The 13,298-nt window shown below is 35.9% G+C and overlaps 2 protein-coding genes across 2 annotated transcripts; both read right to left on the bottom strand.

The window, feature by feature from the left end:
• Nucleotides 1–239: 239 nt before the first annotated feature.
• LOC112000420 (serine/threonine-protein kinase-like protein CCR4) lies at nucleotides 240–1,825 on the bottom strand. The gene is made up of 2 exons (XM_065776541.1): nucleotides 1,765–1,825; nucleotides 240–1,660 (listed from the first exon to the last, which is right to left on the bottom strand). The coding sequence occupies exons 1-2, from the start codon at nucleotides 1,823–1,825 to the stop codon at nucleotides 240–242; spliced, it is 1,482 nt and encodes a 493-aa protein (XP_065632613.1).
• An 8,624-nt stretch (nucleotides 1,826–10,449) lies between these two features.
• Nucleotides 10,450–13,028, bottom strand: LOC112000423 (probable serine/threonine-protein kinase PIX13). Its single transcript, XM_065776571.1, is given in 6 exon segments — nucleotides 10,450–11,033; nucleotides 11,188–11,311; nucleotides 11,587–11,666; nucleotides 11,669–11,728; nucleotides 11,847–11,982; nucleotides 12,863–13,028. Coding segments are annotated over 6 exon segments (795 nt in total). The 5' UTR covers nucleotides 12,923–13,028; the 3' UTR covers nucleotides 10,450–10,698.
• Between the last annotated feature and the right edge of the window lie 270 nt (nucleotides 13,029–13,298).

Raw genomic sequence — 13,298 nt, 5'->3', positions numbered from 1 at the left:
TCATAGTCCTCTTTGCGCCAGGTCATGTATGATCCTTCAGCACACTTAACAGACACAACTCGGTGATCATCTAAAGTGGCACGATAGACCGACCCAAAGCTATCTGTTTCAATCTTGCAAACTTGTGAGAAGTTGTTAGTGGCTTTAAGTAGCATTTTGAAAGGAAATTTTTGTTTTTATCCTTAAGAGGAAAGTCTGGATTTGTTTTATACCACATCCAATTGCCACACTCTTCAGGTTCACCATCCACATCCACACACACCACGAAGGCTCTTTGTAGGCCTTTTACAATCTTGGTCATTGTAAGCCTCTTCATACCAATTTCGACCCTCTTTACTTACACAATCCTCTGCTAAGGATCCAACATATGCTAGTGCCTCCTTTTCAAATAGGGTAGGTGGTGGTACTTTTGGGTCCAAAACCTTGTGAATTTCATTTTTGGCAATGTATGGCACTACAAAATCAACTATATGCCAACACATGCCGTTTTCATCTTTATGAAGTGCCTTGTACCTGGACAACATTTCTAGCAATATTATTCCAAAGCTATACACATCACTTTTGGTTGTCAGATGTTGATGCCATATGTACTCGGGGTCTATGTAGCCTATGGTGCCCACCAGATCAGACCATTGGTATGACTCAATGTCCACGGGGGCCTTCACGGATAGGCTGAAATCAGACACCTTGGCTGTCCATGTGGCATCTAGTAATATGTTAGATGACTTGATATCACGGTGTATGATTGGGGGTACTACATTGTGTAGGTACTCAATGCCACTAGCTACGTCTAGTGCCACTTTAATCCCGGCAGTCCATGATATTAGAGGAATACTTTGAAGCTTGTGAAGATGATTATGAAGGGTACCATTTTTCATGTTATCGTAGACTAATATGCGCTCATTACTATCCTCATAAAATCCCAATAAGCAAACAAGATTCTTGTGATTGAGGAGGGACAAGGCTTTCAATTCATTTAGGAAAGCATTGTCACTGTAGTGCTTGCTCACATATGGTTTAGACATTGAAATTTCAGCACGCTTTATAGCCACTTCTCGGCCATCATCTAAAGTTGAACGGTAGGCTGAGCCAAAGCTACTTGTTCGAATTTTGTGATCTTCTGAGAAGTTGTTAGTGGCTTCAAGTAGCACTTGCAAAGTCAAATATTTTAAGAAGGTTGCTGTTTCGGTTGTGTGTATTGGGCTAGCTGATATGGAAGGATCAGTCGAAATCATTGTAAAATTTTTAGAAATGTCTGATTGAGACCTGGCCGGTGGGAAGAATGACATTATGGAATAAGAGAACTGTGTTTCGTTGGATTCTGAAGAACTGCCATATGTTTCAGTCTCAGACATGGTGGGTGGGAAGAGTAATGAAATGGAAAGACTTGTTGGTCCATTAGTTGGTATGGAAGGATTTGGAAATATTATTTCATAATGATTTTCGGAGACACTACTAGACCTGGCCGGTGAGAAGAATGACACTATGGAATTGGGATAATGAGTGAATATTGGAGATATTTCGTTGGATTCTGAACTTCCATCAGTGTCAGATTTGTTAGCCAGAAAGAGTGATGGAATGGAAACTGACTCTATTAGTGATTCACTTCTTCCTTCACTATCTATTAGACTACCAGGGTCTGAGTTGTTGCCAAAAAATCCTGCAACCAAAAATTACAAATAAAGATGGTAAAAATTGCAATGAATTATATAGCATTCCGTCACTAAAATTTTCTTGTCTAACTCTAAATTCATTGAATCTTACCTAGATCATCTCGGTGCTTCTGCATACCGACCTTGGACAAATAATTCTGGGAAATTGACATAATTGAGAGAGAGAGAGAGAGAGATGCATATCAAAATGGTGTGTTGGTATTAATAATTTATAGGAATTTGGAAGTCATAAAAAGAATTCAGCCAAAATAATGAAATATGACATTTTCACGTGAGGGTACTTTCCAATAGTTATGTCATCAATAAATTGTTTAAATTGTAAGTTTTTGTAGTTTAAAATTAGGCATAAATTATAAGCTTATAGATCATAAGGTAAATAATATCCAATTAAAACAAAATTTGATATGTGTATTATAAACGTAAAGAAAATACAATTCAAAGATTAAATTTTCAAAATATATAATAATATTTATTTTAGTAAGTTGTAATCTTAAACTACTTCTAATTTTATAACTGAAGTTCTGTCAGAGTGAAAATTTATGTCCGAATAACTTATTTTTATTTTAGAAACATGTTAGAAAGACTTAATTGTGATAAGGTGTGACACCCAATTGGAGGATTGTATTGCGGAAACTTCATGCAAGACTGCAAGAGGGACCTCTACTTTTATTGACTACTGCCGACGCTGAATAGTTAGTCTAGTGACACTTTATTGCTGCCCCATTGATTGGGGCCATTGACATCATGTCTCTTTAGGTACCTATTTGGACCCAATATAGGTATTGCATCGCATAGGGGTGCTATTGCATCACATGGTTGAGGGAAAAAATTGAAATTTTAAATTATTTTCTTAGCAATCTGTTTACCTTTTTTTTTTTTTTTTTTTTTTTTTTTTTTTTTTTTTTTTTTTTTTGTGAAGCATCTGTTTGCCTTATTTATTTATTTATTTATTTATTATTATTTTATCTTCATTGATTAGATGCAACCGCATCTTTTCTTCATTAAAATTTTTGTTTTACATCTCAAGCCTTTAAAATTTGAGTGCAACAGATGACTTGAATCCGCATCTTCCTAAGGCTCAATTGCTGTCGAAACGTGAGGACCCTCGTTGGAACATTGAATTACGAAAACTTCAAGGAAGAGGGACTAAGATGTATGAACACGGGTACTGGAATAGGAATGACAGAAATTTTTGAAAAAATAAGGCATGGATATAGCGGGACATGCCTATTAAATAATTATTAAATATATTTTTTTATATATTATTAAATTTTTTTATTTAATATTAAATATATATCAGATTAAGATTAATAATGGAAAATAGATTAAATCCACAATTATTGAAAGATATTTAAAAATTAGAATACAAACCAAGAATATAGATATTTATTAATTTTCAAATGCTTTCTTTATTTTGTAAAAGAGTATTTAATTTCTTTCATTCTTGTGTCTTGGCTGTGTCTTGTATAATTAAAAAAAAAAAAAAAACAGCTGAGACACATATAGAGATGTCTCAGGCATATTAAGCGTCTGATACAAATACAAAACAGGTACAACATCTCAAATAAAGTATCCATATTTTATTTGATTGCAGCATTGATCGGGGCATTGACATAATCGTCGCTTTCAGGATTTGGTAGATATTGCATTGCATGAGGGTGCAATAATGAAATTGCATCAAATTGACTAACAAAAAAGGTTAAAATTTTAAATTGGGATTTTAGCCATCAATTTAACTTTTTTATGTATGGATGATAATAATAAGATTCCATTGATAGGCCAAATTCTCTCTCCAAAGTAGGATCTGCTGTTCAATTTATATATATATATATATATTATAACAAAAATGGTTTTGATTTATCTCAAATACTTTGTCAAATTAATTTGAATGAATATGCTTATGCTGGTAGAGAATGGGGATGGAATAGTCCTAGATTTGGATCTTTAAAACTAAAAGAGAGATAAAATAATATATATATATATATATTATATGCCCATGAAGCGGGGCACCTCAAAATTTTTTTTTTTTTTTTTTTTAAGAGACTAAGACTGATTAATGTCTTAGTCTGATTGATGTCCAAACCTAAATGGAAATGGAGCCCAGATTGGACCGAACCTTTTGTCAGGCTGTTGTTTTCTTTTTTATTCCCGAAAACATAGAGTAAGAAATCTATTTATCAATAAAATCAAANCAGAATTCTCTGCATCTGCAAACCCTTCATTATACCATTTTTCTTCACAAGACTCCAAAGCTGCTCTCAGGTTGGCAAGTTCCTCTACTTGAGCAGTATTTAGACTTTTTGCCTTGACTAATTTTAGATCCGTTTCATTTTGCTTCGCCAAAAGTTTAGCGGACCTTTTTTCCGCTAGCACCCTAGCCTGCTCCGCGGCAGCATCTTTCTTCTCGGCAGTATCAGCAGCCTTTATCTTCTCCTTTGCTATCTTAGCGACCGTCTCCCTAGCAGCCTTCTCCCGGTCAACATCCTCGAAAAGTTCCTTCAAACGCCCATCAAGGATGTGAGCCAATTGAGTAGCCTAATGAAACCATAGGGGTTAGTGCAGCAATAAAATATATATATATATATATATATATAATAATAATAATAATAATAATAAAATAATAAATAATAAATAATAAATGGGCACAAAGGCTAGTAGGAAATCAGTAAGTGAAAGATTACCGCAACAATAAACCATTACAACCTTCTTCCCATAGACTCCTCCGTCCCCTGCTCATAAGCGTGCACGTCCTCGGGCAGAAGAAGGTCATGCGCCAAACTTTAGGCAACACGACCCCCTTCAACTTTCTCCCACACCCGTACACTTGCGCTCACGGGAAGTCGCTTGTTGTCCAAATGAAAGTTGGGTTGCCATGCCTGCACTACTTGGGAAGAGGACGCTGTGCCCGCCCTGACTTGAGTCTGTGGCTTCTGTATGAAAATACCCTTAGATGGCTGAGGGGGAATTCAGGTTACAACGTCTCTCAGACCGGTAGAAGTTTGCTCGGTAACATGTTGCCTTTTTCAGGTTTGTCTGGTTTGGGGAGGAGGTGGGGGGGGAGGCGTTTAACCTCAGCCCTGTGGTGATTGCTGTTGCGCGGTCTACCTTGTGCTGGGCACAAAGCGATCAATGGTCATGGTCTTTCAAGTCACCATGTCTCCACTACGATCGGATTCAGTATCAGAAAGGTTAGTAATATCAATGGCTACTTGCTTGGTTACCAGCGCGGGAACCTTGGGATCAACGGGCTCTTCGGGTTGGGCGGGTTCCCCTTGGGCGGGAGCCTCTTCCTCAATAGGTGCGTGAGCAAGTTCTCGGAGACATCGAGACACACGCTCTGCCAATTCGTCCCGCAACAGGGCAAGCTCTTCCGAACAAGTATATCGTCAACCACGTTCCCGGGCTTCTCCCATTGTAAATCTCGGCGAAAGAAAATTCGCATGCCGAACGTCGATGTAGGATAGAAGGGGGTTGTCTACCAAAAGTGCTTGCCTGAAAGGTTGCCAGGTAGAGTAGATCAGTTTAACTCCAAGGATCAGATAGGACGCTCGGAGCTGCTCACCCCAGTGAACAAATATCTCAGACCTGAGTACAAAGTTCAGATCCCTGACGTGGACTACCCTGATGTCTAGGGTAAACACTTTGCTGTCTAAATATATATATATATATATATAGATGAAACACTGCGTCAATATTTAGGTGAATAAAACAACCATAAGTGGAAAGACAGTCAAGTTAGAAGTCAACCCACTTCACGACGTGAGAGGGGGTAGGGGATTTCTCCAGCAAACCAATTGTCGGGCACCTGAATGAACTCCCCGGATAAATTCCTATTAGAGTCAGGTAGGCATGATATCAGTCGTACCTGCGTATCTCTAACCTTTAAATAATAGTTTATATTCTTATTTCCACACAAACTGTACATGTCGTTTATATCATGATGGTTTAATTGCAAACCGAATGTATGGTTCAACCTACTGACACAACTATCTACCCAGTAAAAATTGGGAAGAAGTTGGTTGGGGTACAGACTATAGTACCTAAGTGTATCGAGTAAGAAAGGGTCCACGGGAAACCTAACCCCACCCTCTAGAATCACCATTAAGGGAAAGAAAGCAGTTTGTTCCCCTTTGTAGAGATCAAATTCGCTCTCGTGGCAATACTCCACCTCCACATCATTAGGAATATCAAACTTACTTTGGGCTTTAGGGAAGAAAGGGGGCTCTAGACTGATGAGTAAGCGCATAGATGAATGCTCGGCAGAGAGAAAATTCAAAGAATGGAGAGTGAAAAAGTGAAAAGATGATTTGTGATGGGCTATTTATAGAGGCCGAAGAGGGAAGAGCGGAGTCCAATCAACCATAATGAGGCTTAGTTAGCAAGGAAACTTTATGGATGCTAATGCCAATTGACACGCGTGCCTCGTCGTTCACGAACCATCAGGTAATGATGACGGCTGAACCAAATAGTCCAGAACAGCACGCCTTTTGAGAGCGCATTAATGGGTTTCTGAAACTGCCCAAGCTTCTGCTTGTTAACCTTCTCAAACGAAAGTGCCTACCGAGTTCCTTGATTCTTCCCGTTAGCCGGGCATGAATCAAAGGGGAGGGGGGGGGGGGGGCTAATGTACGGCACCATGGTGCCTAGATCCATTTGGGCCTTAAGCTTTGACCCAACAATGTGGCCTATGGCCCCAATCTCTTTCTACCCAAAACCCCAGTCTAAACCCACACAAAATGCAGGCCCAAGTTTCATCACTTAATCCTTGCTCGGAAAACCATCACCGAACAATAAAGAAAGAGTAACGTCCAAACACATCATCATTAGCGTACCTGGTAGTGCCCAGGGAAGTACAGCTGCCGAGCATGTCTGCTGGAGTGGGAACCAAGTTCTAAGGCCATTTTCACCACATTCCACTCCTACCTAACCATCCACTTGCGACTGATGATATTGGACCTCCAATTGCACTAACTATGACAGTAATCATGATCTCTTTACTGATTTAGAGCTATAAATATGAGAAGTTAGAGGAAGAGAGGGGGCTGAAAAAAGGAGAGAAAACAGAGAGGGAGAGAGAGAGATAGCTTCATTGAGTCTTTGTGCCAAGAACAACCCAAAGTAGAAAATCCAAAACCCACCTTACAAGTAAGTTGTGAGCCCAAGGGAGGTTTGGCCCAATAGCCTCACTATTGGCGCGCACAGTGAATTTTAATCCCCACCTTTTATTTAATTAGTGGTTGATGTGGTAGTCTTTCATTAAAACAAAAGGAGATTCTTTTTTAAAAGTATTGGAGGTAAGCCAAACTCTTTTTAAGAAAACTTTAGTGGTGGAGCTGAGCATGGAAAAGGAATCAAATTCTCACATATTGTTGTTTGGATCAAGATGTCATCTTTCAAATATTAGCAAGACCATTGGATGAACGCCTTATCCAAAGGGTTTGCAAAAGTTAATTTAGAATGATTCATGATTCAACCTTTGTCAAGGTCCATAATGTAATGATCTACAAATATCTAAGTGGGTATTCATCATTGAAAAAAAATTCAGGGTCTGAATACTTTGCTTTTAATGTAAACAATGGCAATTTGATAGTAAAATATTACAAGACTCTTGCTCCACAATTGTTGATATTGAAGATGCCTATGATGGGCTAATATTTCCCAAATCTATATTTGGCAATGATATCCATGTCTATAATAGTTGATGGAAATATGCATGTACGCAGCGGAAAATTAACGGATCTACTTCATTCATAATTGATAATATATATTATGTAAGTTTTAGAATATAAAAACAAGAGAGTGTACCTTGAAGCGGTGAAATTCAAAACAAAAGATTAGAAGCATGGGAAAACTTTTAATCTTCACTCCAATTCCATTTGATGCCCAAGAAGTGTGGTCTCTCAATCAGTTATATGTGTATGCTCTAGAGAGAATCAAAGAGTGTCCAACACTCACATACATACCAATTCATGTTCTTACAAATTTTGTATGTTTCTCTCCATACAACTGATTATTTAATTGGGCTAGCCTTTTGGGCCTTTCCAATTGGGCTTTAGTATATGGCTTGGAGTGGAACCAAAAGGGAACAAATAAGACACTAGCTCCAATGGGTCTTGGACTTTTCTGTCAACTCTTGATAAGTCCAAAGTTACCATTAATTATATTTAATACCACTATATAAATATAATTGTACTCTAGGCCTTATTAATAAATTATATTCCAAGACTTTATTGTTCAAGCAACCCCTTCATAAAATATTCATAGTAATACAAAGTTATGAATATACACTGCCACTTTGTAAATTATTACATTTTAATTTTTGAGTACCCAGTTTAATCCTTTAAGTTATTCATCATATATTTATGAAATCCAATTTCATAAATATATATTTTAGTAACTATTTACTAAAGTAGTTAGGCCTAACATTTTGAATAATAAACTCATTAAACTTATCTCAAGGGAATATTTTATATCTTCATTAAGAGACTATGAATTCCATCTTGAGATATATGTTCCATCAACACTAAATGTGGCTGCCCAACACTGAGGTTCTGACCGTGACTTTAGATCTCACTCCTGATATATCAAAGCAACCTACACCTCATGATGAAGTCCATTATTCTCTCAGGATTAAAAGTTCATGCAAATATAAGTCGTGAGATTTATTATTCATTTGACAGTCGTTAAAAGAATAATAAATCTCACAGCGGTCCAGTTTAATATGTCTTAACTCTTAAAACATATTAACGTATCAACTAGAAGTCTCCACTTCCATGATCAAGACAAATCATCTTAGTTGATATATTATAGTCTTCGCAGATAAAATGCCCAATTTCATCATTGACTACGAACCAAAATTCTGAGTTTACAAAAAACTTGTGATTTCTATGTTTTGTGATTTTTCAAATAAATCACATACTATGCATCTTGTGGACTATATAATAATGTCCGAATATTCATGTTACCATTATTTCAAATAATAATAAAAAAAATTTATTAATCACAAAATTAAGTCATACATAATGTCATACATAACATCATACAATAGGATTTAAGAGCACTAATCCTAACAATAGTAGCACTGGCTAAATGACTAATGAGTTCAAAGAGCTACTATTCACTAGTATACGATGTGCCCTTCTAGAAGTACAAGGTAGTTTGCTTAAGAATATGTTCAAGCGTCATGTATGTATTATGGATAGTAATGATGATGAAGTATATGAAAATGCTCCTCGGAGGCAATTGAGCTGTTCTTTCCAAGTAATCTTTCCTAGTTATTCCATAACTTGTTTTGATATTGTCTGTAATGGGGCTTTGAATTGGATAGCAGAAAGTATTGAAGAAAGTGATAAAGATATAACAGCAATAGACATATCAAGTGTGAAGCTTAGAGAATGAATTGAGTTACCATGCAAACCCAACATATGCTTCATGGAAATGTTCAATTGCAAGTTATTAATTTTCAATGGAGTTCTTTGTTATGCTACTCAAGCTTCCAGAGATGAATTTGATTTTTGGCACTTGAGGGATTGGATTAAACCTATTTGGATCAAGAAATTTTGAAGAGTTTATCAGTGATGATTTTTTACCTCTTACAATATACCAGAGTGAGTAGTGACAAGTCCTGTCCAGTAGAAATCATGATAGTACATTGCCACAAGTTGTTTATTTACAATGTAGTTAAAGAATGAGGATCAATTGATGCATCCTCTCTTCCTCATTTTTCTAGGTTCACTTTTATCAATAGACATGTTTATTGGAACTAATAATATTATTAAGCTCGCTTTTAGTTCTTTTATGATTCATTTGGATAGATGCGTTTAAGAGAAATTTTTGAATTTCAATTTGTAGTATAAGTAACTTGTAGAGTATGGAGGTTTTTTTATTTTTTATTTATTTTTTATTAATGAACTTTTTGGATGAATATGAGTTTTATAAATACTAGTTGCAAACTCACGTGATGCATGTGGAAAAATGTAATATAATTATTTTATATAAGAATATAATGTAAAGTTTGTAAGTTAAATAGTACGCATTTTATTTAAAAGTATTTTCATTTTATAATTTTTATGTAATGGAACATGTAATGTATTTTTTATTCAATAACAATATATAGTAATATATATATATATATATATATGAAAACGTAATTTAATAAAAAGATTTAAATTATGCAATTATAATATTGTTTTATATAATTGGAGAATATGTTTTTAAAAGGAATTTTTAAAAATATTACATAATCAGTTGATTAATTTTTTGAACATATCCAAGAATGTTAAAAAATGTACATCACCATTCCATGGAACACATGTAAAATGTTACATTAATCTAAATATAATTATAATTCCTATATTATTTTACTTGAATTTTAAGGCAATCTTATGAATATTTGTCATTTTTTTAACTTTTAGGACTCATATCTCTATGTTTTAATGTCTATTTTGTTTGTATTTTTTAGCCCAAAACTAAAGAATTTAGCCCAAATAGAATAAAATTTCATACTTTTCAACCCAAAAATGAAGAAAAAAAAAAATTTTAATTTTGAGCCCAAAACTGAAAATGAAACCTACCCAAAAAAAAAAAAAAAAAATCAATTTAAGGCACAATCAGTCCAAACTGGACCAAAGTGGACTTGAGAGACCAAACTGGACCAAATGGACTAAGTAGAGTGAAATGGACTTAAATGCTACGCATATATGGCTTAACAAGAGTGTCACAACAATAATTGACACACTTTAGCTTTTAGATATCATATAGAAATACAAATTTAGAATTTAAAATAAGTAGGTGTATAATGGCATTTTAAATCCATAATATCACAACTCACAAGTGCTTTTGTTTGAAATATTTTTTTCTAAACTCAAATACTTTATGTGCCGTTGAATTATAGTAGCAATTATTTTAAACAAATCCTCAAATCCAAATGCAACCTCAATTTCAAGGCTATGCCTGCATTCCATGTATTGGGTTCTTTGAATTGTTTAGCCCATTCAATTCCTGATAGCATATAAGAAACGCACCTCTAGCATATTTCTAGGCTCCCTTGGTCTTTCATAGGCAGCTTCCGTTCCAATTTTTCTAAAACTTCTTTCATTGATGGTCGGTGCTTAGGTTCAGCTGCAAGGCACTTTAGAGCAAGCTGAGATATATGGAATGCAGCCTTGGATGGATATTTTCCCTCCAACCGGGAGTCCATGATTAGTTTCAACTTTCTTATTTCTGATAGATATGGTTTGATCCAATCCACTAGATTATGTTTCCCACTTGGACGATTTGTATCAAGTGCCCGTAAACCTGTTAGTATCTCAACTAAAACAACACCAAAACTATACACGTCGCTCTTGATGTACAGATGCCCTGTTTAATCAGCATAACATATTGTCATGGCACAGCTTTTAAAACATTCAGGGTTAAGTAGCTGAAGTTTGACAAAATTTAGGTCAAGCTTAAGCCTCACCCTCATTTGGCCTTAAGAGCACCAAAAGTCCAAAAGTTTTGGCAGAAATAATACCTGTGGCAACATACTCTGGAGCTAAATAACCATACGTGCCCATTACTCGTGTTGTCACATGTGATTGACTAGCTGATAGACCCAACTTTGCCAAGCCAAAGTCTGATATCTTGGCAGTATAGGACTGCAATAAAACCAAAAGTTAGACAAGTTCAAAATTATTTGCGAGACATTCTTTTTGTGACCAAGGAATTTTTTAATTTTTTAATTCCATGACGTGGTGGATCAATTGTGAGAGGTGGGTTCACAAAGGGAAAAATGGGTGTGCATAAAGGTTGGAAATATGAACAAGATGAAAAGATGATATAATAATCAATGGGCTAGGGACAGTAGCAATATATCATTCCTTAGTGCATCTCTTGTAATTTGATAGTTATTCACTTTTCAATTGAAATTTACCCCATCCAGCAGTATATTGGAGGGTTTAAAATGTCTATGAATAACTTGCTGATCAGATGTGTGCAAAAATGCTAGGCCCGAGCTGCTCCAATTGCAATCTTAAGCCGTATATCCCATGGAAGTGGCTGAATAGCTGACCACCCTGCATAAATAAAAGATGTGTGTGTGAACCAAATGAACTTTTATATTTGAACTATATTCACAGCACATTCCCTGCACATATGGACAGTAATAGAATTCATTATGTTTTAAGCTCTCACTTCCAAACAGATGGTTTTCTAGGCTGCCTTTTTGCATGAATTCATAAATGAGGAGTAACTCTCTGTCCTCCCTGCAGTAGCCTAAGAGCTTGATTAGGTTAGGATGAGAGAGCCTTCCTAAGAAATTCACCGCTGACTGCACCAATAAGTTAGCACTGAGATATGCATACATATTTAAAATGGTTTGAATGTAATGTTAAAAAGCAAATTATTTAACCAAACTCAAAATAATGCATCTGTGTGTGTGTGTTGGGGTGGTGTGTGGTGTGTGTGTGTTGGGGGGGGGGGGGGGGGGGGGAGCACTCTTTTAAGACACAGCAAATAACATATCCAAAGGTTTCTTTTGGATATAATATATCAAAGGTTCATTATAGTTATCATCATAAAATATGGGATTGTTTGCAATGTCCACTCTAAATATCAATCTTTGAATCAAAGTGATAATTTGAACTTAATTAGCAATGTTTACCCAACCATCCAAATTAGTGTTAAAAATCTAACAAATTAGTGAGTTGGTTAGGGTGGACATTGCAAGTTAATGAAAACTAACACATTAGAGCATCCCACCACCTAATCAGCCCGCTAATTTTAAATAGCATAGTGAACATTACAATTTGATCTCGAATCAGGGTGTTGATTACAAGAAAATTAAAAAATGATGATAAACATTGCAATGAGCTTATAGTTTTGGGTTTGGACAGCTGCAATTAATCCCAACATAAAGAGAAGTCGCGAATTAGATCTAATGACTACAAGTGAAAGTGATTTATACTATTTGCAGCTACCTTTCCTGTCCAATTACCTTTGCATGATCTTTTTCTAGAAGTAGAGAAGGGTACATTAAAAGAAACAAGCAATGATGAATATAGCAACAAGAAGCACAGTAAAAGTGCAACTGAGAGGCCTAAATGGGTTCAAAGAAGCACAGTAAAAGTGCAACTGAAAGGACAAAAAGAATTCAAAACACATGAACTTCACAACTATATATTCTTCCCTAGCAAGTTGGGTAGAATTACCTGCCACTCCTGAAATCCCTGCAAGCTCTCGGAGTTCAATTTTTTGACAGCAATTACCATCCTATTTCCACTCTTGGATTGCCCCTTATCCTTGAGCCAACCCTTAAAAATCTTCCCAAATCCTCCCGCACCAAGTACTGTATCAGGACTAAAATTCTTGGTTGCAACCTTTAATTCTGTAAGGCTGAAGATCCTCAAGTTTGAAGTGGGCAAGATGTGACCAAGTACTATTTCATCATTTTTGGAGCTACTACTGTCTGTTTCAGACTCGGCTGGTGGGAATAGTGACGAACAAGAGAATTGTGCACGAGGTAATTGGTTAGACTCTGAACAACTATCGTTGGTCTTAGTCTCAGAAATGGTGGTTGGGAATATTAATGGAATGAAAAAACTTGTTGTTATGGTAATGGAAGGATTTGTAATTATTATCTCATAA

The sequence above is a fragment of the Quercus suber genome, unplaced genomic scaffold, assembly GCF_002906115.3.
Source record: "Quercus suber isolate HL8 unplaced genomic scaffold, Cork oak 2.0 scaffold_136, whole genome shotgun sequence".
Lineage (NCBI taxonomy): Eukaryota > Viridiplantae > Streptophyta > Magnoliopsida > Fagales > Fagaceae > Quercus > Quercus suber.
Note: the sequence above shows the minus strand (reverse complement) of the source record. Positions and strands in the feature narration are given on the sequence as shown.